This window comes from Trichoderma citrinoviride (genome assembly GCF_003025115.1).
Source record: "Trichoderma citrinoviride strain TUCIM 6016 unplaced genomic scaffold BBK36scaffold_3, whole genome shotgun sequence".
Classification (NCBI taxonomy): Eukaryota; Fungi; Ascomycota; class Sordariomycetes; order Hypocreales; family Hypocreaceae; genus Trichoderma; species Trichoderma citrinoviride.
The window spans coordinates 2,321,424-2,347,289 of NW_020194711.1; the positions used below are offsets into that span (position 1 = coordinate 2,321,424).

A 25,866-nucleotide genomic window follows, 5' to 3' on the forward strand; every position below is an offset into this window, starting at 1 on the left:
AAGCAGACCCAACGTCGAGTATTGTTGTCGCGTTCGGCGGCAAAGACGCCCGACTCGGGCCCGAGACACGCCGTGCGGCTTAGACTGCGCTCCCGAACAGTGAGGCTCAGGATTCCTTCCACTGGAGCTTCTATTTGTTCCTTTTTTTTCTTACGATACTACCTTAGCCTTACCAACGTCAGGTTTAGCTGCGCATGGAGAAGGTACTTGGACTGAAAGTACCGCTCCTACTGGGTAGTATTCCATCTTTCAGGTGCATATTTCTTGAATAGGATGCATCATAAGGCAGGATATCAGCTTCTAGAATGCCTTCAAGTTTTCCCTCTCGGTGATGGAATTATTTGTGTGCCTGACGGGGGACCGGGGGGGGTGTTTCGTTGTTAGTATGTTGGGGGAGGCGCAGCAAGCAAAGCAAAAGCGGGCGGATATAAGCAGCAGCATTTTCGCATCGGGTTTACCGTTTGCCGGACTGACAGGTGGAGTGGAATGCTACGTTAATATGTACGCCTTGTTGACATGGGGGTTGTATAGCTGAGCTCAGCTGAACACGGGGCAAATCTGAAGAAAAAGGAAGAGAGGGCATTTGATCGAAGTTGCAAATCGGAGACGGCGGAATTTGGAATTTGGTTGACTTTTGTGAAAAAGCATGTACATACTTTATCTCGTAGCACGATTGACCGCAAGCAGGTAAATGGGAAGGGGGGAGGATGAATTTGCATCAGACCAGCAGCTTGGAACAGAAAACGGTTGCTGCTGTTTGTTGTTATTCAGGTGGGTGCTGGTTTACTACAGTAGTTCCCAATCATCGACACCTCTGTGCTCAGTGCGGAAATGCGAAAATGATAGTAACACTCGCCGTCTCTCTCTCTCTGAAATTTTCCTTTGTTTGTTTCCAAAGTCCACATTGCAAACCTCCAACATCCCGCTTCCCCCCATCTACAAAACGCGAAATCATTCACTGTAGATAGATCACGGGGGTAATATACATAGCCCCGTCCACCATGTATCTCGACTTCGCAAACAGAAGTGAAAAAATCAAATGTCCTACAGTGTAACATGGGGAAAAAACGGGTTCGTGCACCCAGGGAAGGAAATGAAATGACACAACGCCCCGTCATGCAGTGTCGCCATATGGAAGCAGAAGAAACGGAAAAGGGAAAAAGGAAACATGTAACTTGGGGTGACACTGCATCTGCAAACGGAAGAACAAGGTAACCAGCAATCCCAAACTGATCAGAACAGCATAGGAGACAAGCACACAAATAATCACAAGGAAAACCCACCAGTTTGTCCAAGTAAAAAGCAATATACGCTTCGATCCAGTCCCAAGACCCCGGTCCTTCCATCACATCTCTCTCCGATCCGTAAAGAGTCCGTCTCACACGTCACTTAGACGCCTCCGTACGCAGCAACACACAGGCTTTCAACAAACACGCGTATCCGCATCTTCTATCAAACGTACGAATACGCCAAACGCCTTGCATCAAAGCCCACACAAGGAAAAACCACGCAACACCTCCCCGCCACCGAACCCCCTGAATCAACAACAACTTCTTCTTTTTCCATGTCACTTCTCTTACACAAACTCCGTCTGTTTGTTCTTTCTCCCCGGGTTTATCCCCCCACCCCCCTCTGTTTTTTACACCCGGTCCCGGTGATCCATGATTTTTACTGCGTCATCTCGTAGAAAACAACACCCCTTCGTAAAGTAGTCCCGAAACACCAAGGCTGAAGATCGAAATTTGGAAAACAAGGGGATGGCCACTGACAAACACCCGTAGAAACATTGTGTGGAGGGATGAATTATGGATGGGCGGGTTGTCATACATGTCACCGGCTACAGAACAACGAAAGAAGATCAGCTGCAAATCCTAAAATACTGACCTTCTCCATCCAACACTTCATTTTACTGAAACAAACGCAGTCACTGCTTCCGTACATGCACGGTCACAGACAAGTGCCGAGCCACGGGCGCGAGGAACAAGTGCTGACAGCCAGTGTGATGTGGTCAATCGTAAGCTGCTTCGAGCTTTTCTGATATTTCATGGGCATCCTCCATCTCTAGAAAGAGGCGATTATCTAATGTAGAGTGCAGTAATTCTTCTCATCCTCCTCAAGGGAAATGACAAAAGGAATTAGTACAAATTGTAAGCATGTCATCTAGCTCCCAAACCCGAGCAGTGACATGTGTGTGTAGAACCAAGCCAACAAAAACCGAGACCCAAAAACCCGCCGTGTTAAGAAACTCCAGAATATTCCCTGACCCCAAAATTCTCTAGCCATAAGCAGGGTTCTGCCAACCCCGTTGTAAGCAGCTGCCCCCGTCCAGTCCCTCCGCTCTGATTCCTGGCCCCTCGGCTTCGCCTCGTTGGCAGACCAAACCCAAACCCGCAAATAGAAACATGACAGAAAAGAACACGGACCCGTTTCCCTTGGCCAACTAAGATTGCTGAGCGTATGCACATGATGTCTTTGTATGATAAATTGATGGTGGTGTAGATTTGTGTAAGATGGTGATGATTAGGCGAGCCAGGCATGCCTCCAAGATTTGTCCCGCTGTCAATGCGCCGGCCATGCAGCTCATTCGAAGGAGTCAAAGTCGTGGACCATGGATAGTAATAGATTGTGAGGGGAAAATGAGCAAGGGGAAAAAAAAAGAGACAATCCGCGACGCCATGCTTTTCTGTATAACAAAGAAAAAAAAAGAAAAAGAAATCACGAAAAACGCCCAGTATGTTTGACATGGTCAAATCGATGCAAGTGAATAATGTCGTTTATCGGACAGCGACGGCGGCAGAGCCGATGAGGCGCTCCCACAATGCGCGCCTGTGTCGCTTCTTGGTGGACACCTCATTCATCGGCTCGTAGGGCTCGACGGAGATGTCGTAGGAGAGCATTCGCACGCTGGGTGCCTGCGACTTGGGCTCGTCTCGGTCCATGACAACGACGGGCGAGTCGTACAGGCTGCCCTGGCTGGCGCCATACATGTACGGAGACGGCGACTGCTGCCTGCTCGAGGCGATGGACGAGGCATAGGAGCTGGCGGAGCTGTTGGAGCTGTAGACCAAGCTGGGAGGGGAGACGGAGCCGTTGCTGGAGCCGCTGCTGCTGTGGGCGCGGTAATGGTCGGGGCTGGCATGGCGAGATCGGGAGCTGCGGTACGAGACTGGGCTGGGGTACCGGGCTGCGGCGGCGGCGGCGGCGTACATCTCCTGCTGGCGCTTCTTCTCCTCGCGGTGGCGCATCTTGCGCGCGTGCCTCTCGGCAATCTTGATGCGCACGGGCTCCAGGAAGTAGTCCAGCTCGCGGTACAGATCGTGCTCGGTGATCCTCAGCTCCCACTCGAGGAGGAACAGCAGCTGCTTCTCCATCAGGTTGACCTCGGTGCGGGTGAAGCCGAAGCTGTAGTAGTCGGTGTTCATGTGGGTGTAGTTGGCCCAGTGCTTGTTCTTGGGCGAGCTGTCGTTGAGGTACTTGGCCGAGAGGATCAGGGCGGCCAGGAAGATGCGGTGGGTGGTGCACCGCAGGCCACGGGCCATGGGCTGCAGCTTGGCCTTGAGGCGGTTGAGGTAGACCAGCGTCGACATGAGGGTGGGCACCTGGACATTGGACGAGACGACCAGCTGGGTGATGAACTCTTCCAGCGTGGGCAGGGCATCGTCAGTGCTGCACACGGCCCGGGGTTCGGGGCTGTGAGGCGGAGTGGGAGGTCGGTCCTGGCTCTGGCTGTGACTCTTGGATTCCCGGGCCGGCGGGGGCATCAGAGTCGAGTCGCAGGCAATGACGCTGTGGGCAGCGCTGGCCAGGTAGGCAATCATTTCGCGGCTGACGGGCTGGTAGACGAACTGCTCGAGGGCAGCCTTGTTGAGGTCGTCCATGGAGAGGAATGATCTTGATGCCATGGTGATGATGTGGTGGTGTTGTGTGTGTAAGTCGGGATGTGTAAGTCAGATCGGCGGTGAGTTCGTTCCGGGTGGATAGAGCTGAAGACGGGTCGCTATCGATTGAATGAAGGAGCAAAAAGTGCAAAGACTAGCGCCAAAGACGACGACGAAGGCAACAAGACGATGGTGGAAGACGAGAGCGGCGATATATAAAGACAAACGATCCCAGCACAGAGAGGAGGGAGAGGCGGGTGCTGAGCCGAGGATGAAGCCCCAAAGACAAGAGCGGCACGAAGAGAGAGAGAGGAAGGGAGAATGAGGACGAGGTCTGGGGTGAAGGTTGCAAGGAGGACGAGATGGACGAAGGAAGAGGAGGTGGAGGAGGAGAGGGATGGCAAACGTTGATAACAAGCAAGTTATCGCAGTCAGACTCAGACACGAGAGGACGTGTGCATGTGGCCCTTATTTAGTCGGGACCAGTGACCTGTACACGAGGCTGTATACGTGCACGCAAAGTACAGGCTCGGAAGGGTGTACTCGCACAAGAGCACCAGCTGGCGGTCCAGGCGCTAGCGATGCGCCACAGGGAGGGATGGCAGGGTCTTGGCCGCCTGTGGAGGGGCGCTGAGGGTCGGTCGGAGGGTCGCTGGAGGGCCTGTGGAGGGCTGCTGTGGTGTGCCGGCGGGGATGGCTGCGGGCTGCAGGGGTTGGCGATGGAGGGCACAGGGGGGCCGCGGTCCAGAGAGCAGGGGACTGGGCCAGCGAGGAGGGGGTACCGGGAAGCGATGTACCGGCAGACAGCCAACGGCGGCGTGGCACGACCAGCGAGGTACGGCGACTAATGTACTGAGCTGCAGTCGACGTGGCGGGCCTTGGGGCGGTCAGAGACAACAGTTCGAATGGAGTCCTGGTACGGCGCTGCTTTGTACCCGATCAGGTTCCTGAGCCTGAGCACGTAGCTGGGGGCTGGTGGCTGGGGACGAGGTACAAAGGGTGCCGGTACTGGAGAGAGTAGGTATGTACGCGCGGTGAGGGTGGCGGTACCTCCAAGGTTGTGCCGGTGCGAGGTCGTCAAAGACAAAGACAGCGAGTTCTCGCTGGCAGAAGAAGCTGGGCGGGGCGGCAGCGGCCAGGCCGACAGGGATTCTCAGCAGGGCTCGTTTTTAGAGTTGCGCTGGGCCCGGAGATGTCAGGAAAAGGCTCTCGGGGCAGCGGCAGCAGCGTTCGGTGTCGCGGGCGGACGGTGGCGAAGGATTGCGGAAGTCGATGGCTGTGTCGGTATGAATAGAGCAGGATATGGATATAGCAGCCGGTTACAGCGGAACAACAGGCTGATTGATAGCTGACGACAAGAGCCCAAGAGAGACACGCGAGGAGATGATGGCTGAGTCAATACTTGATGGTCAAGTAGCGTATCGTATCCGGTTTGGCAACTGGAATCTTCAGAGTCGCCAACTTGGGAGAAATGAGTCCCGTGTCTAAGGGATGACCAAGACAGCAGGCCGTGTGTTTGCAGTAATACTACTGGTTGTACAACAACGAGGGCAGCAAAAGACAATCGAGCTCGCAAACGAAAGCAAAAGCAGAAGTGAGCGCAATGCTTTAAAGCAAACAGGTCGAGTCTCTCCGTTGTCGTTGCAAAACTTGTCCGGTTCGTGGGTTCCGAGGCCGAGATGTCGTGCTACTTGGTACCCTCCTCTTGGATTGGATGGTTCGATGTCACTCCGCGATGTGCCAACGTGGCGCCGTCCGATCCAGCGGAAAGAGGGGCGAAATGTTTCGTTGGGCCTGAACGAAGGCGGTTGGATTTGGGCGACGTGTCTAGCCGGCTGGCCTCTAAAGCTGTCGGCCGATTGAGACGTGGCGTCAAGGGTGAGAAAGGATTTTCACGTCCTTCCTTTTTCTCAGGTCAATCAGTACTGTAGCTGCTCTGCCTATTGGGTCGGGTTTCGGTGATGCTCTTTGGGCAACAAGCGAATGCGGTGAGAGAGCAGAGGCTGCAAGTCAAAGACTGGGGAACTGGGTCGAGTGATGCGATGCCAAGTATCAAGCATGCGATGTAGGGCGAACAAGGCAGATATATATCATGCAGCCTTTTTTTCTCTTTCCAATGGCGTCCTTTGAGTGGTGACAAGTGGTTGATCTACCCTTGTGGGATCGGATTGGAATCCAATAGCAGATATATTGGCCTTGTGAAAGAGGGCGTCCGAAAATGCAGGAAAAGCGCTACCGGAATTAATAGATGCAGCCAGGCAGGTGTAAATGCAGGGTCCAAAGCGTCGAATGATGGTCAGAAGGGGGCCGTCCAGCGGTCGATCTGAAGGGGTAAAGCAATAGATTTGGCGGATGAGTGAGAGGACAAGTCGGGCGTGTACCACGCAGTGGTATGCTGTGACGCTGATTCAAGGCCTGATGGGCAGATTCTATCCCTTTGTCGTCGATTGAGGGTGGGAATCACTGCGCTGCAGCGTTCCAGTGGTTCGGTGAGGCACGAAAGGGCAAGAAAATGAGGGCAAGCCAGGCCAAAAGATGGTGTGAGATGCAGAAGACAGAGAAAAAAGATGGGAAAAAAAGAAATGAACAGACAGACAAGGAAATGAAAAGAGAAGGGAAAGGAGAGAGATTAGATTAGACGACGATGGAGATGAGGAAAGAACGAGATCGGGAAGGATCCAAGGACGACGATACGGAGCATTTATCAACAGATTGCAAAAACCGCCAATGACGCTCACCTTCACCTTGACGCTTGAAGCCACCTTATGCTGCCCTGGATGAAACAAGAGCACGCGGCAAAGGCGTCCAAAATAGAAGAGTCGAATCTCTTACCGCTGATCCAGCTGCGCATCCCGTCTCCTTGGGAGCTCTAGAATACGGAGCACTGCTGCTGGCATTACGACCTGCAACACCAGCAATGGCAACAGCCGCCCATCGCCATCTCTGCAAAACACCCGGCAGAGCATCCGAGCACGATCCCCTCGGCGCCTACGCCATCGACTGGCCGCCGGCCCCTGGCCTCATCTCCCGCCACAGCCCTAGGAAACGCAAGCAAGGCAAGCAACGAGATGAAGAGCTGGGACAGAGGCAAAAGGGCGCCCATCTGCTGCCCTGAGCTGCGGCGGGTTGCCTCTGGGCGCGGCCCCATTGGCTCGCGACGCCGTGCTTCTGAAACCGGCTCCCGATTTCGAAACCCGTCGCTCTCCGCATCTCTTCATTTACAGAGGCTCCACTCCCTCGAAACAACCGCATGGGGATTGTTCTTTGCCCTGGACCTTGGCCTTGGGACAGGCGATTGGCGATTTGGCATCGACAGCCGTGGCCAATGGCGGCGCGCGACTCGCTCCCAACCTCGTCCCGGGGGGCGGCGCGTGGCCAATCATCGGGCTCGAGGCCAGCGGCAGCCTGCGGCGCTGAGGCGGATACGAAGGACAAAGGCAACGAAGAAGCTGGATCAACAGGCAAACGAGAGCGAACCGCAGCCACGGCGCTTTGGGGATGGAGCAGTCCAGGTCACCTAGCACAGGCTGCTGTCTCGCCTTTCTGTGTGTCCGTCTTACCCGTGACAGTCTCGTTCCGGTTTGTATTTTCTTTCATCCAGGGTGAGTCCACGTACACGTGACAGATCTGCTCGCCTTATCTCGCCCTTTGCCTTGTCTTTGGCCTGATGATTTGCTGTCGGGCCTTGATGCGCTGGCCGACGCACTGACCAATCGCTGCCGCCAAGGCACCTTTCAGCTGCACGCCTCGGCTGCTCAGATGTCAAGTGTCATAACGGATCAGGCAATCCAATCCATGTGAGTGACATGAACAACAGGAAGCAAGGGAGATGGCAAATGCACATGAGACATTCAGGTGGTGATACAGCGACACTACTACCAGTAGTCGACACCAATTGCATGACCTGCACAAAGGGAACGAGACAAGAGTAGTACTGAAGCAGCTTAGCATTTACATCCAATTTGATAGCATCACATACCTACTTACTTACCTCTACTGGGACGGAAAGCCACGCCGCGGCCGCGGGCACACCAAGAGATGCTCACTCAATCATTTTTGGCTTCGAGTTGCTTTCGTCCTGTCATTTCCTATTCTTTTCCCTCGTCGCACTGCGTCAGACAGCCCACCCACACATCTCGACCCGCGAGCCGCTCCAATGCAGGGGCAAGAAAGTATAATCTGGATAAAATTGAGAAGAGTTTTTTTCAAAAGGGTTTTCTAGTTGCATTGATGCAGTGCGGCCCGCACCCCTTTCGCCATGAGTCTTGAGATGCGAAACATCAATCTGAACGCAGCTGATTAGGTACAACGCCTCCATGCCAGACATTCTGCCCGTCATTTCACGCCCTTCTCCAGATTTTGCCCCAGAATCAACTCGCCGTGAAATCATCTCCGCTTTCCTGGGTATCTTATGCCATTTGATATGTTTCCCGCAAGTTTACTGCTATCAGTAGTACTATTAGTTGTAGCATCCGTCTCTCCTCCTCCTTCTCCCCCATCCTCCGAGACCTCAAGGATAACTAGTTTAACCACTTGCGAGTAAGGTGCATGTTTAACTTTCTCCTAGATTCACATGGGGTCTCCGATCCCCAGCCCGTCGACGTGGCGTCTACCTTTTCTACTCGTTTCCGACCCGGTACCTTTCTCGTCCCCCTTGTTTCTTCAGCCTGCTTTGCTTTGAGAGGGATGGCTTGTTGGCTACCCTTGGCACGGCACATGAGCGAGCATATCACGTCCGATGTGATGCATCTCTTTGATCCGTCCGCGGTCACTCCAAGTCACAAATAAGCACTACTACTCACTCTCATATGCCGTATCGTCGAATGAGGCAACTTACTACGGCACCCTCAACGTGTGTCTCAGCAGCTCCTCAATCCGGCCATGATGTCCCTGTTAGACCCGATCCGCGTGCAGACAAGGGCCGAGTGTAGTTGGTGACGGGAACGTGATACATGGTGCCTGGCCTCCAGCCCTTTCAACTTGCTTTTTGATACCCTTACCTACCCTACCGCTGGCACTTCGTATATTACATTGTTCAATTGTTTAGTATCTACTAGAGCAATCTACCACATGCTACTACTGCCAAGGACAAGCACTCATCATTCAGCTCTTGCATGGATGCTTTCTATGTAGCTCTATCCTTTGCAGCTGAGTTTTCAGGCCAAAAGAATGGTCAGCCCTCGCTTTTCCCACTCAGCTATCGAATCAAGATAGTAATAGTTTAGGCTCCTCTCGGGCTTTCTCTCCTGACCTCTTGCAAACCCTCCCAACCACACGCCGTCCCCAAAAGCCATCGAATCGCGTTTGCCCGAAAGATGCTGCTTACCTCTATGCCTAGCCCCGGCGCCACACAAGTCTTGCCCAAACCCTCCCGCCAGCCGCGATTCAGGAGCACACCCAAAAAGCACATAACCTGCACTAACAACAAAAGTCTCCCGAGCCGGTGTTCTTTGCTAGTAGTAGTACTACTAGTAGTAGTAATGATAAGTTCGAGGCCCCAACAGCACCTTCTCCGCATTTTCATCAAAGCACGGATCGAATAGCAGATTGGCCGCGGATCCTCTTTGTCGTACAAACTTTCGCGCCAGATAGTAGACCGGGGGGCGTTTGGACGGACGCACTCATCCATACAATATCGATGCAGGTCCGGTCCGCCCAAGCCTTTCGACCAACAACATAAGACTCTGATGTATTACGGCAATCAACGAAACACACAATCAGCAATCAGATCACTTCCACAGAGTAGATCCTACGTATCAGTTTGATGTAGCTGACCGCGGTACTTGTCTCGCAAGTACCGATGCCCAGTGCCTTCTTTTGCTTTCAACTCCCCCCGGGCACCAATCAGTGGCGGCATGTGCGCCTCTCCACGTTTGATGGGCGCCCGAACCGCCATCGCGGCCAGGTTCACTCGAAGCCCAAAGTCCTCTTGCATGTTCATGATGCCCTTTTGTCCCATTGAGAAACCAACAACCGGCCAATGCATCCGTTGAAAGCGGGAGCCAATCATGTCCAGCCAAAGAAGGGTGCCTTATCAGATTATACTACTCCTCTTGCTTTTTGAACTCGTACACATCATCATCGTCATCATCGTCCCCTTCCCATTCTCATGCAGTGCCACGAGTTCGCCCAGGGTTCAAAAAAATGAGTACATACATGCATTGCAGCATGCAGAATCAAACCCGCCGTCTTTGCTGTTGTACATCTCATCTCACATCCACTTCCAGCCCCCCTTCTCCGTCGAAAAAGTAGGTGAAGGGTATCTAATACGTAGCGGGTGGTTCCCGCGGGAAGCAAGATTGCCTGCGTTTGCCTTTTGCTGCTGTGTATCCCGAAGGCATACTTATCCTTCCCTTGCTCCATTTCGCTGCTTCTTTTTTTTCTTCGCTTGCCTTGTTCGTCCGGTTGCATACATACATACAGCAGATTTGGGTCCATGACCGCTCCGTATACCAACCAGGTTAGGGATTATCGTCTGTTTACCAATGACGCTCGTACATGGCGATACTATAACCCCCCCTGTCTCCTCCTATGCCGGCTGCATTTGCTTCGGTACGTATCCGAGCGGGTCAACGAGAAAGACAACGCATCAGAAGCGTGGCGAGAGAGGGCAAAGCGTGGGGTTTTTTGGCCAAAGGAAGAGAAACCCCCCCAGTCGTCGGGTAGACAGAGACAGACATCATCCCTGACCGCTGAAGATGGAACGTTTGAAGCTCTGCCAATTGCCTTTGGTGTTGTTACATGTATTAAGTGATGTTGAATCTATACTGGTTGTAGTAGTAAATGGTACAATTCGACACCGACCAGTAGCCGAGTGCGTACTACGGCACCGTCATGTATGTACAAGTATAAAAAGCCAAGGGAGGCTGCCAGTCATATCTCGTACACGCGGGATATACGAGATGCACAATAACGGGCGATGCGGCCGACTCGGAGTTGATCCATTGGCTCTCCCTTTGCCAGGGGAAACGACGCTGCGGGAAGTGGTGGTGGCCTCTCTCCGCAACATGTGACTGGGCGGGTGCGGCCACCATCTCTTGACTCCTTTCCTGCTACTGTAGAGCTCCAAGCGTACACGAGTAGTATCAAGATTGTGGCCAATGGCTCCGTAGTACGGAGGAGCATGGCCGAAATGTAGAGTACTCGGTACGTATGTGCCACACCCGATATATCTTTGAGCAGCTACAACTACAGTAAAGTAAGGACAGGCAAGCAATGCAGTGTCAGAGGGCCTTGTTGACGCATGCTTAGTTGTCAATAGCTGTGCATATCGTCACGATGCGAACGTTTTCTTGCGTCTGCTTCCTTCTTCGAGGTTATTCTTTCACCGCCACTATTACCGTACATACATACATACAGGCATCGTGCTGCCCCGGAAGAAAAAAAAAAAAGAGGGCCCGTTTTGCTGCCGATTGAATGATGCGTTGCGTCCGATAAGCAGAAATGATGTGCTGGGCAAGAATTGGGCAACGATTTGATGTGTCAACTGAGAAACAATGTTCTCTCTGTTTGCGGTGCGCTGATGAAATGAAATGTTCGAGGGGGCAGCATCTTTCAATGTCTGTGTACTTTGAACGAGGTTCCTCCAGCAGTTGGTATGGTGGTTTGAGGTACTTGACGATCATGTATACCAGAACCCCCGTCGTTGCGCACCCTTGACAACAACAGGAAAAGGCGAGATCTCGTCTTCCCCTGCCTTTTGGCGAATTACGCCCTGATAGGCCCGTGCGGCCTGAACCTAGATGGCTGCACCCTCTGGTTGGTAGCTACCGAAGCCGAAGCCCAACGCAAAAGCCGCAACGCTCCCTCTTCACAAGGTTCAACCTGAAGTTCAATGCTCACTTCTGTACATGCGGAGAATGTACCCCAACAACAGGCTCTCTTTCCCAACTTCAAGTTCCTGGACCAAAAGCCATGGGAAGCCCCCCCCCCACTTTTACCCCATGTCGAGCTGTGGCTGACGAGGCCTCGAGTGTGGCTGGAGGTGAACACGCAATTTTCGCCTTCCAACAAACGAGGTCACAAGCCACCAGCCCCATGGAAACACGCATGTCCAGCCATATGTGAAATGACAAAGAGATCGTGTTTCTTACCGAAAGGAGGCAAATGAGATTCAAGGCTTCACGAATACGATCACTTAGACTGCCTGAACTGCGGCGAGTAATATGGATGAATTGTGTTTTCAGTGATATCTTTGTTAGGCTGATAATCAACTTCTCTAAATAACCCCAACCATGCACGGCATCAAGTGATGCCAGAACTTTACACCCATTTTTCGCACGACTCGCTCCCATGCACACCCGATGCCCGTCACGGAGTGGCTCCGGAGGGCAAAGTCACAAGGATGGAGTGCTTTATGGGGGACCAGCATGGCGGGAAGTTGAGAAGCAGGAAAAGGACACCACCCACCTCAGCGTCCCCCCCAAAAGGAATACTAAAACAACACAAACACAGCCTATGGTTGGGCACCCATGTTACGGCACATGTCAGAATATTTTCTGCTTTGTTGCAATGTTGGGGTAAAGATCGATGTTGATTGATTGAGCGAAAACCACATGGGCGCAGCTTTTGGATGTGTGTGCATCTGGTGTCATGTGCTGTCGCATCGAGAGGGTGGGCAATAAGGTACTTGGCCTCGCTGTAACTTGCATCGGCGACGGTATTAGAAAACGAACATCCATCATCAATCGGATGCAATAGTCGGACACGGACATGAGCCATATCAACAAACACCATGCAATCTAATCAAAGCACGAAGAACGCAAACAAGCACCCTTTCCAAGTCAAAAACCTGCGTCCTTCCATTGCATCGTGCACTCAACCACCACAACATCCCCTTGGGTGTCCCAATGTCTCACTTCTCCTATGCTTCTTCGGTCAAACACAGCAGTCAACAGGCCGCACGCCCACGAGGCAGCATCAGCAACCACTCCTTCTAGAACGTCATGCACCGTTTCGCAAACACAGTCTGCTGCCCATCTGTCTTAACCCGTCCATTCAAGAACGTCGAAAACATCCCCTTCTCCTGGTTGCATTCTTTTATTTCGGCACCGCCGGACTCATCCCACCCCCCAACTCTCATCGCGTTCACATGTGCCGTCCAATCTTCTGTCCGCCTATTTGCCCGAAGGAACAAAGACTTTCACGAACCACCACCATGGTAAATCATCTCGCACCTCGCACAAACAACCACAAAGCCGCAACCCTGGCGTAACATCACCGAGCAAAAGAAACGCGGCCACCAATCCAGAAAGGGCTTGCTTACCCATAGTACCATACCTTGAACAACATAAAGGCACAGCATCGTATCTTTTCCTTCGTTGCGTAGTGGTAGAGCCTTTTCTCTCTCAGCCCCTATGCATGTCTCACTATAAACATCCATCTCGCGACCGCGATAGGCAGTCTAACCCGGCACATGACGTGATGCACATCGTTCATCTTTCCTCTGAAGAACAACACCGAGCTGGCATCGCCGAATGCTACCTTACCAAACACACTTTGCACTTCCCATACCAAATCCTCATTGTTGTGATAACGTTACCCGTCTTTCACATGTTCTCAACTTCGTAACCCTCGGTCCGGATTTCGCCAAGCTCCAACACAGCCTCGCCCTCACAAACAAATACATACCATACAACTTCAATCATACAGAGCAAATCCTGGATAGCCATCATACCTAGTCAAAAGCCTCGAGTGAAGCAAGTTTCTGCTGTTTCAGGTTCCCTCCTATGCCATAATTACAACTTGAAGCCCATTCCCTCCCGATAAACCGGAACGTTGCTCAATCATGCCCTCCAAAAGTGAACATGCAACAACCAACATGGGGCCCGAGCGATACTATACTTTAGCCGCGGCCTGCCCGCCCATTGGCTCTCACAAGATCTTCAAACTTGTAATGATTACCAGATCCTTCTCCCTGCTCAACTACCTTACTACAAGGTAACGATTCCTGCTCAGACCCATGTAGAGAGGCAGCCACGGCGCTTCCCTCTGCCGCGTTTCATCAACCGCGAGATGCTACCTTAACCTTACCTTGGTTAAGGTAGTCGTATCATTTAGGCGCCGTTGCATTGCATCTCTCGGATCGGATCCTCTTTATTCATTCCGAGGGAGATGACCAAGTACCACCTGCCTTGCCTTGCCTGTTACAAGGGGAAGGAGGAGGTTGGTACATGGGTTGGGCGCTTACTGCGGTTTTGCGCCTAATTGACCAATCGTGTTGTCGTATTCTTTTGGTTTGGGATTGTCGTTATACTCGTAATATTGTACTCCATCCAACAGCGGCGCCTACGACGGTGAGACGAAATACCCTGCAGTTTGACATTATGTTTGAAATAGGAAGATGGCTCGACGCCTGATTATCTGACGTCTCCTATGGAGGCTTCTGGTGTCGTGGGCTGAACTGTCGCGGCGAGTTCGAAGCTCTGAATGCCAAACCCATCGTCTAGCATTGCGAGCATCAAGCAGGCGGTATCAATGACATAGACTCAACAATCAGCGCTCAGATAGTCCCTAAAAGTCATTTTCCATCATTCAAGTCATCTACTATTATCCTCATGCTGATTGTTACCCATTCCTTCCCTACAACCTGGCATTGTCCCTGAATATGCTGTACATGAAAACATTAAAAAAGATAAAATAGCTGCCAAAGGAGCCCGTCTCGAGCCCGTATCCTCCCGGTCCACAGACCTCTGCGGCGCAAAGATTCGCCTCAACAGATTCGGCACATCAATGCGCGCATCAATCACGTTATCGACCCCTTTGCGATGCTCATGTGCCTTCGGCGTCTGACGCGAAACCGAGGTATGGCCAGTAGACGTTCGTGATCTCACCAATGTTGATCGCGCAAATTGGTGCTTCCCCCTTGAGGCTCTCCCTCAACCATATTGAGATGAGCAGACAATAACAGTGTCAAGCACGATTTTTGCTTCTCTGCTTCCCCACCCCCTTATGATATTTGGCGTTTCGGTGATGATAATGATGCCGAATGTATCCTGAAAACAGACAGGTGGAAACCACATCAGCCCTTTATTCACCATCTCGGGAGCCGTCATCAGATAGAGCATCACATGTACGGAGGCACTCCGCCCATCTAGTGGAAGTAGCCGGCACTGCGGGTTGCTGTCGGGGCGGCTGCTGGCGTCGTCGTCGTCGGCGCAGAGGGAACGTAGTCCTCAAAGTATGGATGGTTGCAAGCTTGCTTGGCCGAAATTCGTCCGGCCGGGTCGTAGACAAGCATCATTTCAAGCAGATCGAGTCCCTTCTCGTCGAGGTTGGGGGTGAGAGGATGTGAGAAATCTCGCTGCCACTTAGGGAAGGAGGCTTTGAAGTCGGGGTAGGACGTGACGCCGGGCCACAGGTCCTCGGTCGGGGTTCCAAGAGCACTATAAGGTGATGGCTATCAGTTAGCGAAGACAGAAAACACATGCAAGGGACAAGCCGGGAAAGGTCCTTTCTCACCGGAAAATGCGAAAGATTTCGTCAATCTCCGAGTCGCCTGGGAAAAGGGGCTTGCGGGTGCACATTTCCGCAAAGATGCAACCAATCGACCACATGTCGACGCCGGTAGAATACTGTCGTCCACCAAGGAGAATCTCGGGAGCTCGGTACCAGAGAGTCACCACCTCGTGTGTGTAGGTTCGCAACGGCACACCAAACGCCCGCGCCAGACCGAAATCTGCAAGCTTTAAATTTCCCTCTTTGTCAATGAGTAGGTTCTGGGGCTTGAGATCCCGGTGCAGGACGCGGTGAGAGTGGCAGTACTTGATGCCGTTGCACAGGTGCATCATGAACTTGCGGATAACGGCCTCGCCCAGTCCAAGGTGCTGCAGGCGAAGGGAAGAGCCCTCGGGGAGAGCCTTTCCTCGGCCGCCGTCGCTGACGGGAAGTGCCTCCATGTATCTCTTCAAATCGAGGTCGAGGAACTCGAACACCAGATATAGCTTGTGGCCATCAGAGTGGACAATGTTGAGTAGTCGAAGGATGTGAGGGTCTCGCATCTCCTTGAGGAGGGAGATTTCGCGGATGGCGGTGCTGGGAACGCCCTCGTCTTCGGCTTCGAGTCGGATCTTCTTCAGGGCAACGATGCGTCCGCCATTGGCAAGGTCTCGAGCCTTGTACACCACGCCGTAAGTGCCTGTGAGGGTTGTGGACGCATTAGCATGGCGGCATAGGTTGAGGATGTGAGGGCGGACGTGGAGGTGCCAAAGGAAGGCTGATGGAGGAGCCCAACCAGCCAAATGAACAAAAAGCGATGCATAGGATGCAGTATGTCACCGGGAACAGGGCAGGGTAAGCAAGCCACAGCAGCAACGTACCCTCTCCGACCTTCTCCAGCTTCTGATAATTCTCCATGGCGGCGAGTAGGTGAGAAAATCAGGCAACGATCGGATGGGAATGAGTTGAATAGAGAAAGAAGGAGATATCAATAAGCAACAATCCGAGGTCACTGCCTTGCCGTTTATCCTCGCCCGTCGATGTCGTGCACAAAACGCGGCGTTGGTCAAGGGGGAAAACACGGCCTTTTGGTCACCGCGGCGAGGGGTCGACAATTCGCGTGGGGGTGAAACACAGACGCGGTCGGACTTGGCTCTCTGGACGAAAGAAGGTCCGGTCGAGTCTGGCGTTGAGTCTCAATGAGTGTAGAATCCCTGCTGGGTCGGTTAGTAGAGCAGCGGCGAGAGGTTGGTCCCGCAGATGCAGGTCGAGGGCTGGTGTTGACGAGCTCTGGGTGGGTTTTGCTTGAGGAAGAAGCTGGACCCTTTTGTTTACTTTGGGACTTGGATGGACAACAGAAAAGAAAGCTGGTGGTCCTGGCCTAGCCCGGTTGGGATTGGCGCAGATGCCCCGCCACAGGCACAGAATGTGGCGTATCTCCAATCACATGGAAGTGGAAGCCATCGCCAATTGCTGAAATACTATGTATGGGAACTAAACAAGCTATATATGTGTACTACATTCATATAGAATCCAGCCCTGGGAACGCCGTATAGTGAACACATCGCCCGCTATTCTATTGCTAAACTCAACAGACTCTTTTTCTCAGGTCAATCACTTCGTCACCGCAGCTTCTTTCCGCCTCAGGTCCAGAATCTTGGACAGCTTCAACGTCCCCTTCTCTCCCCATCCAGAAGGGCCCGCCTCAATGTCAGGCCGGACGGCCACGTACCAGCTCCATGCCCTCCGATCCAACTCGGCTCGCCCCAAAACGCCGGCCCAGCTTGCAAACAGCAGCCTGAGAGCACCCAGAAGCCTCCCAAGATTCTCCTGCTTCTCATCGTTCAGTGCTGCCGCCGTCTTTTTGCCTCCACCGCCATCAGAGGCACCGGCAGAGGCAAAGCTCCGCAAGAGATAGTTCCTCGCGTTTTCAGGACGGTGAATGGCCATGCCTATTGTCGATATGGATGGCTTATTATCCTCGACATCGAGCCCCCAGAGCGCCTCTCCTGAAAACGTCGACGTCCGCCGCTGGGCCGAAAGGGCGTCGTTGAGGCACTCGCGCATCAGCCGCCACCGATCAGGTCCCAACATGACTCCGCCATACCAGCGCGCGAGCACAACGAGTGTGTTTGTGATGTTTGACTCACGCAGGAGCTCCAACATGAACTTGCCGCAGCCTGCTTCGCCATCGTCAAACGAGGCTTCTTGCACGAGAGACGAACCTCCGAAGCTTGTGCGTATCGCCCAGGCAACGTGATCCGCCGTCTTCTCTAGGTCAGGGTATTGGTTGAAGAGCATCTTCATGAGCCCCGAGCGCATGGACGGCGCCGTTATTGGAGCCGCATGCGCTACGAAAACAGACCCCTTGGAACTCAGCGTCTTGCTCGTTGCCCATACACTGTGGGACGTTGTGGATGCTGCCGTTGACGAGGACGAGTTTGTCGCCTCCGCAGATGATGAGGATTGTTGGTTCTCATCAGACCACGTATAGCCACCTCGTTTCAGAACAGGAATCTCTCGTCCTAAAACCGAAACTTTGGGCTGGCCGGTAGGTATTGGCGTCTCCCCACCGACCGGCGCCTTTTCGATGCCTATGCTTATGGCCTTGGATCTCGAGTTTGCACTCACCACAGCCTGGGCAAGACTGAGCCGACTGCTTGGAGGCTGCTCCGGCATCGTGAAGCGCAGCAGTTCCACCGCAAACGCAAGCACCAGCGGGGCTCTGTTGGTAACCAGTGTCGTCCCCTTGATCAGTTCCTCGTCCTCACACAGCGGCAGCGCCAGTGAAGCCTCGAGCTCCTCGGGCGGCATGGAATTGTAGTCCAAGTCCCGCTTGTGCACCTCCAGCCTGGGCTTCTTCCTTTCTGCGGCAGCGGGCTCCTCGGCCGCCCGCTTGTTGCTCTTCTTGCCGTGCGACTTGCAGGCCGTGTGGAAGCTCTTGGCCAGCTTCGCGTCACTGATGGCTGCCTCTACCGTAGCCAGAGGCGCCTCAGCAATTTGGTCGATGCTGTCTCAAACGTTAGTCACGGGAGCTCGTGGTCGCCAGCGTCGGCGGCACCAGATTCTCGCCTTTTGAGGTTCTTGGCCTGCAGTGCCTTAATGTAGCCCATGGCCGCCATCATGGACGCTTTGCGCGCCGTCAACATGCGCAGCATCTCCTGCAAGTCGCCATGGCCCGCCATTGCTGCTGAAGAAGAGGTCGATGAATGAGATGGATTGACTGCGCAGTCTCTCTGTGACTGTGTCACCTGCTCGTTAATCCCCTGGACAGCCGTGATGGATGATGACGTGACGTTCTGAGTTGCAAGGCCAGGATGTGGAGGGATGAGCTGCAGGGGAGTAAGAAGGCGAGATGCTAGTCTGGCTTAGTCGCCGGCAGCTCTTTGACAGAAGCTGTGTAATAATGCAGCTTGTAACTCTTCACCTTCCGCCACCAGCACCGTCCTGAACCATCGCCGTCTTCCAAGAATGATATGCATACGGTATATGAATCTACTCAATACGTTATTTAGAGAATCAATGCTTGATAACATCCACAATGCTGGCTGTCCTCTCCCGCTCTTCAATACGCCCTCGACACCTTGATAGCTGATAGCGAGGGCTGGCCCCACCTGCAACCCCCCCATGCACCTGCTGTGCTTCCTTCTGCAGCGGGTCAAATGCCCTCGAGCCCACATGATGGCTTATCGTATCTCGATAGCCTCTGACGGCGCCTGAACCGCCACTAACCACCTTTGAGCAAATTTCACAGCTCAACCACCAGCAACCTTGATGACCATCAGATCCTTCTCCTCAACAATGCTTCCTCGATGAACGCCCCAACACGCCGCCTTGCCACGGCCGTGGTGGGGTCCTGTTCATTGCCGCTCTCTACGCCCTTGCAACGCCGCCTTGCAAGCTCTTCCTCTCTGCGTCAAGCTGTGAAAACTCCTCCGGTGAAAGGGACCCCTCCCCCTCCAGCGTCCCGTGTGACGAGATCATATAAACCGTTCGTCTCTCTGTGCCATATACTGTCCCTGTCGCCTGCTCAAGCTCCCTTGAAGCATTGTTGACTCGAAGAGACTGTAACAGGACACAAAAACCTTTCCCTTCGACATCACCACCACTACCTCCTCCTCCTCCTGAACCTCCAAAAGCAGACACCCTCCTCACCATCTGGCGCCGCGCCTGGCTCCCTCTAACCGGCGCCTCCCTCCTCGCCGGCTTCCTAGGCTTTTACATCTTTGGCACCACAGTCGCAACGATCAAATCATCCCCATCCTCCACCTCGTCATCATCCCAGCCTTGCGAACATGCTACCCCCACCGGCCGTCCTCCCGCCCTGACGGGTGACAATGCAGAGCAATTCGACAAGGAGCTCAACCTCCCCGAGTGGTGGATGGGCATCACCAAGCTCCGAAAGAAGCTTGCTGCCCACGCAAAGGGCGCCGTCCTCGAGCTCGCCATGGGTTCCGGCCGTAACCTCGAGTACTACAACTGGGAGCCCCTGAGCACCGCCGTCGAGGCCGCCCGCACCGGCAACATTCCGCCTCCCAAGGTGCCCCAGGGTATCACTTCCTTCACGGGACTCGACATCTCCGTCGACATGCTTGACGTCTCGCGCAAGAGGCTCGCAAAGTCCGTTCCGCCCATGGCCTCCTCCGCGCCCGTCGTCAAGGCCTCGTCCATGGCCGACCACACCGGTGGCCAGCTCTCCTTCCTGGACGGCCACGTCCGCCTCGTCAACTCGGACGCGCACCACCCGCTGCCGCCGCCCGCGCACACCGACAAATACGACACCGTCATCCAGACTTTTGGCCTCTGCTCCGTCTCGGATCCCGTCGCTGTGCTCTCCAACCTCGCAACCGTCGTCCGACCCGGCACCGGCCGCATAATCCTCCTTGAGCACGGCAAAGGCTACTATGGCCTGGTGAACGGCTTGCTGGACAAGAACGCGGGAAAGCACTTTGCAAAGTACGGGTGCTGGTGGAACAGGGACATTGAAGCTATCGTCGAAGATGCCGTGGCCGCGACGCCTGGCCTGGAAGTGGTCAAGATCGAACGGCCAAACATTACTCAGATGGGGACCCTGGTATGGATTGAGCTGAAAATGGCGGCCAACAAGACATGACATTCCATGAATTCGCGCACTGCTGTTCGTGCAGAAAAAAGCAGCCACAAGCAGCGGGCAAGTGTCAGATCAGCGGATCCCAGGACTTGTTGTTCACGGCTCACCATGTAACTGGACGTTGACGCATTCAACTGATTTGAGATTGAGCGGTTTAGAAATAAGCGGACCTTATTGTTATGAATGAGTGGCATGCTCTGCTGTATGTGCTCCCTCTCTCTTCTCTCCTTTTGGTTTTTGTTTTCCCCAAACGCCCCTTTTCACAAGCACTTTCCTCATGGCTCCTTTTTTGGTTGTCGTCTTCTCATCTTCTCATCATCCCCGAAATATAGTGGAGGTCATCTAGTATATCTACAGGGGAGTCTGTCTCTCCGCAAATGTCCTTCCAGGTCATTGATACAAATACAAAACCGTCCAACGCCAGCTCCTCCCGCCTTGAGTATACCCGGTTCCCTGCGCCATCCCAATGATAACATTAAAAGTTAGAAGAAACAGAAAAGAGAAAAAGAAAGGAAATCAGCAGGCGTCTAGCAGATAATCGAGCTCGTCAATCTCGATGCTTTCGGCGCCCTTGCCCCATTCGAACAAGTTGTTTAGCCTCAACCAAGCATCGGCATCGTCTTCTTTCCGACCAGCGGAGATGCTCGGCTTGATGGAGGGGCTAGCCAGGAATATGGTGGCCGCGTTGGGGCGGCTATCGGCAAACCACGCATCGTCCCGGTACAAGTCGGCGACGCTCTGACGCTCGACGGTTTCTGGCTGGGGCGCTTCAGCGTTGAGTTTGCGCTTCTGCAGATGGCCGGCAGTCTGCGTAAACTCCCGCTCGTCCTTCTCGAGAGGCGGAGAGTTGTTGCGAGGACCCAACACGAGTCTCCGGTGCGAAGAGAAGGATCCGATGGGGGTCATGGGCATTGCAACATCGTCGTCGGCATTGTCGTATTCGGTGGCCGACAGGTCCACCTCTGGAGAAGGACTCAGCTCTCGCCGCCTGGCCTCGATATCTTCGGAACCAGAATCCTCCGTAAGGGAGACTGATGGGGTGACAGAAGCAGCCTGGAGGCTTGCGTTAAAGTCTGGAAGCTCTTGCCTCGGCTGGGTGGTGAGGAAGTAATAAGTGCGTCGTGGGTGTACTGTCTCGAGCTCCTTAGCCAATGGACAAGGGTTGGAGGCGGACCAGCAGGGCCGCTTCATGTACGAGGCGAGGCGGGACGAGATGATGGCGCACTGGTTCGCAGACCTAGGCGACGGTATTAGCATGGCTCGCCCAAGGAAAAGGGAAGCGAGAGAGGAAGAACATACTGCTGCACAGACGTCAGGGACTGCGCGAGGACAGTCGCCAACTCCTTAATCAGATGGGGGCGGTTGCCAGTGGTTTGCAGCTGGACAACAACAGCCTCGACAATGTCGTCCTTGATGCTCTCGAGATCGATCTTGTGCGCTGCGTCGGCATCCGGCATCTCCTCGCTGATGGCGCGTGTAGGCGACGGAGGCGGGGTATTCTCGATGGCCATCGATGGGGAGGAGGAGGAGGAGGAGGACGAGTCTGTTGCGGTATGGGATCGCTTGGCGCGCTTGTTGGGGTGCGCTTCTGGCGATTCCGAGCGCGAGGCACTCGAGGACGCCGGCGTGGCTGAGGCTGAGGACGCTGAGGCGGCGCGCGAGTTGCTCTTGGATGCCGCGGCGCGGGAGGCGTGCGTGACGGGGATGTGAATGCCCAGGCTGGGCAAGGACAGTGACTTGCGGCGCGTGTTGTAAGGCATCGTGACGGATGAGAAGAGAGTCGTTGGTTGGATTATTTTGGGGTTATGGATGGGTAAGGTATTAAGATACGGATGTAATTGGAATGGAGGAAAGACGTAATGATGGAGATGCAAGTAAGATGGTGGTGGCAAACAAGTATGTAGATCGATGGAGAGGACAGAGGGCAGGAGGGAAGTAGAGGGAGGAGAAGACACGGATCGACTACAGACTGGCTCGCACAGGGACAGGACAGGCAGCAGACGACAAGAGTCACGGGGGGTGGAGGAGATGATGACGATGTTTGTTTGGGGGTTGCTGGTCTGAGGTTCAGTTTGCACGAAGAGAGTCTCCCAAACAGGCCCGAGGCGAAAAGGGCAGGATTGTCTCGGGGCAAAAAAAGTAAAATAAGATAATAACAATCAGACGAGGAGAGAAGACCGAATTCGGGGAGGACGAGGCGGTCCGCGGTTCTACTACAAAGGCGGGTGATTTGGGGGGGGAGGAGGAGAGGAGACGAAGAGGAGCCACCGACGACGACGACGACACACGACGAGGAGGAGGAGAGCCGGTCCAAAAGCTCAGGCGACTTTTTTTTTTTTTTTTTTTTTTCTCTGGCCTCTCTTTTTTTTGGCGTTGGCGGGCCAGGCCAGAAAAAATCGAATAAAAAAGGTTACAAGCTCTCGTGCTTGCTGCCTTTTTCCCTTCTTTTTTTCCTTCCCCGTCGACCCTATTGGCCAGAGGGGCCCTGTCACGGCTGCCGAAGTGGAGGCCGCTAAACGTCAGTTGCTTCTGCACGGACCACTCGCCTGTTGCAGCAGATGGGGCTCTGCATACTGAAAGTACTTGTACTCACGTTGAGGCAAGCACGACCCCACTTGCACTTGGTCCCCGCCCCAAGCCTCCGAGGCGCCGGGCCTTACGAAAAGGGCAAGAATGGCTGGTTTGCTGGCATGCTTTTTTTGCTGGGTACGGAGTACTTGCCGCGAGTTTCCAATTGTTGCAGGCAAAATTGTGTACATAATACTTGTAGTAGTGGGGTTGAGAAGAAGAAAGAAGTGGGGACGAAGAGCTGGTGGGGGAGAGAGGGAAAGATTAGCAGCAATCGCCACCCTCTGGTTGGTCCGCTGCCTCGGCACATTCGAGTGGGTTGATTTTTTTTTTGCTTTCCCACAGTTTTTTTTCTTCTTTTTCGCCTAGATCGCAACCCCTGGTTCGATGAGGTAAAAGAAATAGTAAACCACAGAAAAAAGACAAAAGAAGGAAAGAAGGGGTCTTTTGGAGGGTCTTCTCAGGTTCAGGTTCCTGTGAGACAAGTACATACATATGTACCTTTGGAGACAGAAGGGGCCACATTGTGTGTTAGACCAATGGAGAACGAACTGGCACGCCGGACTTCGTGCAATGCTTCTAGAACCAAGAGGCAAAGACGCGAATAAACCGGAGTTTCGGTATCTGCTGCGTTTTTAGTGCCTCATAGATGGGAAGTGGACGTCATTGGCAGCTTTGGCAGGAATGGTCTTAGTAGTACTAGTTTGAGAATCAATTGCATAGTTCGTGTGTAATAGATGCCCTCTCATTGAGCACAGATAGGAGGAGCTTTCTGGTCTAGAACCTCGACAGCAACTCGGCACATCGCTCACCGCAAGGGGGCAAAGGGAGAATACAGGCAAAGTCAAGGTTCGCAATTTCATGATGCAACCCGGCTTGTTAGAACGGATCATTATCAGTTAATGGGAGAGAGAGACACACAGAACAAGCAGAACAGAACTTGTAAGAAATTGCAATAACACCGAGGATCGCCAGAGGCGGAAGAAAAGGTAGACTAGAAAGAGGAAAAAAAGGCCTCGTGCCACCAGGGCCGCTTGGCAGTGTCCATTGGCAAATCACGGAGTACGGAGTAATACTCCATACTTTTCCTCGCCCGCACATTTCGTCACAAGGGTCAAGGGCATGATTCCCCCCCTGCTGTTGTCGATTTTTTGCTTTCGCTCACTTCACCCCTGGCGATTCGAGAGGCACGGCATGGCATGAGCATGGCGGGGGCCCTCTTCTTTCAAGGGTCCGGAGGAGAGCAGTTGTGGGGGCTGCGAGAGAGAGAAAAAGAAATTTAAAAACAGAAAGCGCCCTAAGCGATAAAGGTGCAGACATCACGAGAGTCAGTTTGGGCGTTGAAAGAGACGTGTTCCATTGTTATTATGATACATAGATGGAGACTCAATGCGTTGACCGGACAGGCTCTGCCGAGATGAGGGCGGACTTGTTTGTTCCTGGGTGATGTCCGAGTATGGAGGGGGTACATGATACTGCCGTCCTCGAAGCAGAAGAGTGCCGAGACAAAGTTGTATGTATAGACGAAGGGAGCAAATGGAACGGAAACAACCAGCCACTGAGCCGTTTCGTGTCTCGTATGATGAGCCCGTCGGTCGAAGAGCTTGGACAAAGACGCTCCCAATTGAAAGTTGACGCGTGCTGCTGCTGCTGCTATTATTACCGCTTCGCGCTACCCGTACGTGCTACTAATACTAAGAAGCAACGTTAAAACAGCCGGACCGGCAGTCAGTCAGTCCACCTGGTCGATTATTACACCGCTTTCCCTTCGTCTTAGGCGCCCTTTTTTTTTTCTCTCATCTCTTCATTACAGCTTCGGCAGTATTCGGTACTCGGTACATGCATTCCGAGCCGTAAATGGCTTCCCGCTTCAATGTTACCCAAGCATTGCTTGCTGGAATCGAGCAGGTGGTGGCAGCGCGTACTAGTAGTACTTGTAACAAGTACCTACTACTTGTCAATGCTTGTGGATGTCCATTGGCCGGGTCCAGTTGCCTTCGTTTGCGCGTGCATGTTCTCCTGTCCTGTCCTGTGCTTCGTACGAGGACATTGAATAGTAGGTACCTAATTAGGCCAGTTGCTTTGAGACACAGGGGGGGGAGGGAGAGACAAAAGAGACAGAGGCAAAGACAGCCTAGGCTGGTTGCATTGACCAGCCGTTGTTCTCCGCAAGGGTCCTGAAAGACATCCATCCCTCTCTCTCCACAGGTGGCCCGTACTGTACGAACTGCTGCTTCGTAGTATGTACTACTAGTAGTACATATGGAGAGAGACATCTGTAGCAAAGGTGTCTCACCGGGGGGTGTTCACAAGCCTCGTTGACGACAATCAAACGGGGTCTCAGTTGCTGAACCTCAACGCTCCCTTGACGGCGTATTCGTCCTCCTCGCAGCTGGGCCACCCGGTGACGACGCACTCGTCCTTCTCCTTGCCGTTGTCCAGGCCGTTCCAGCGCAGCCCGTTGCCCATCCCCAGCCTCCACCAGAGGCCCCAGTAGCCCTCCTCAAACAGCCTCATCCACAGCCGCACGACGGGCATGCGCAGCCACACGGCGTAGTACCTCCACCACTTGACGCTGTAGCCCACAATGACGGACGGGTCCATGACCACCGGCGCGCCGCCTGTCGCGTTGGTGATGGCCAGCGGCAGCAGCATGCACTCGGAGATGATGCACTCCGGGGGCTGCTGGAAGCGCAGCGCGTCAGCGTCCCAGCCCGCGTCGCTGCTGCGCAGGGGCGGGTCGAGGAGCATGTCCCCGTCGAGCACCACGATGCCGTTCCAGCAGGTCCCGACCTCGAGCACGCGCTGCTCGCGCACGGCTCGCCGGTCTCTCTCGGACGCGAAGAAGGGCCAGAAGCCGCTGGCTGTCCTCCC

At 53.8% G+C, this 25,866-nt stretch overlaps 7 protein-coding genes across 7 annotated transcripts; 2 read left to right on the forward strand and 5 right to left on the reverse strand.

The window, feature by feature from the left end:
- Window positions 1-2,774: 2,774 nt before the first annotated feature.
- BBK36DRAFT_1112086 (cyclin) lies at window positions 2,775-3,818 on the reverse strand (the record flags this gene model as incomplete). The annotated part of the gene is made up of 1 exon (XM_024889773.1): window positions 2,775-3,818. The coding sequence occupies one exon, from the start codon at window positions 3,816-3,818 to the stop codon at window positions 2,775-2,777; it is 1,044 nt and encodes a 347-aa protein (XP_024752407.1).
- Window positions 3,819-6,946: 3,128 nt separating this feature from the next.
- On the forward strand, window positions 6,947-7,399 carry BBK36DRAFT_2459 (hypothetical protein; the record flags this gene model as incomplete). The annotated part of the gene is made up of 1 exon (XM_024897989.1): window positions 6,947-7,399. The coding sequence occupies one exon, from the start codon at window positions 6,947-6,949 to the stop codon at window positions 7,397-7,399; it is 453 nt and encodes a 150-aa protein (XP_024752408.1).
- Window positions 7,400-14,970: 7,571 nt separating this feature from the next.
- Window positions 14,971-16,232, reverse strand: BBK36DRAFT_1112962 (Pkinase-domain-containing protein; the record flags this gene model as incomplete). The annotated part of the gene is made up of 3 exons (XM_024889858.1): window positions 14,971-15,262; window positions 15,339-16,014; window positions 16,196-16,232. The coding sequence occupies 3 exons, from the start codon at window positions 16,230-16,232 to the stop codon at window positions 14,971-14,973; spliced, it is 1,005 nt and encodes a 334-aa protein (XP_024752409.1).
- A 685-nt stretch (window positions 16,233-16,917) lies between these two features.
- BBK36DRAFT_1193110 (hypothetical protein) lies at window positions 16,918-18,499 on the reverse strand (the record flags this gene model as incomplete). Its single annotated transcript, XM_024896797.1, has 2 exons — window positions 16,918-18,328; window positions 18,376-18,499. 2 exons carry the CDS (start codon window positions 18,497-18,499, stop codon window positions 16,929-16,931), a joined length of 1,524 nt encoding a protein of 507 aa, XP_024752410.1. The 3' UTR covers window positions 16,918-16,928.
- A 627-nt stretch (window positions 18,500-19,126) lies between these two features.
- BBK36DRAFT_1113291 (S-adenosyl-L-methionine-dependent methyltransferase) lies at window positions 19,127-20,427 on the forward strand (the record flags this gene model as incomplete). Its single annotated transcript, XM_024889893.1, has 2 exons — window positions 19,127-19,305; window positions 19,389-20,427. 2 exons carry the CDS (start codon window positions 19,127-19,129, stop codon window positions 20,425-20,427), a joined length of 1,218 nt encoding a protein of 405 aa, XP_024752411.1.
- Window positions 20,428-20,940: 513 nt separating this feature from the next.
- Window positions 20,941-22,184, reverse strand: BBK36DRAFT_1113756 (hypothetical protein; the record flags this gene model as incomplete). The annotated part of the gene is made up of 2 exons (XM_024889950.1): window positions 20,941-21,661; window positions 21,724-22,184. 2 exons carry the CDS (start codon window positions 22,182-22,184, stop codon window positions 20,941-20,943), a joined length of 1,182 nt encoding a protein of 393 aa, XP_024752412.1.
- A 3,148-nt stretch (window positions 22,185-25,332) lies between these two features.
- Window positions 25,333-25,866, reverse strand: BBK36DRAFT_155501 (hypothetical protein; the record flags this gene model as incomplete). The annotated part of the gene is made up of 1 exon (XM_024897638.1): window positions 25,333-25,866. A coding segment is annotated over one exon (534 nt), but the record flags the coding sequence as incomplete, so codon positions are not given.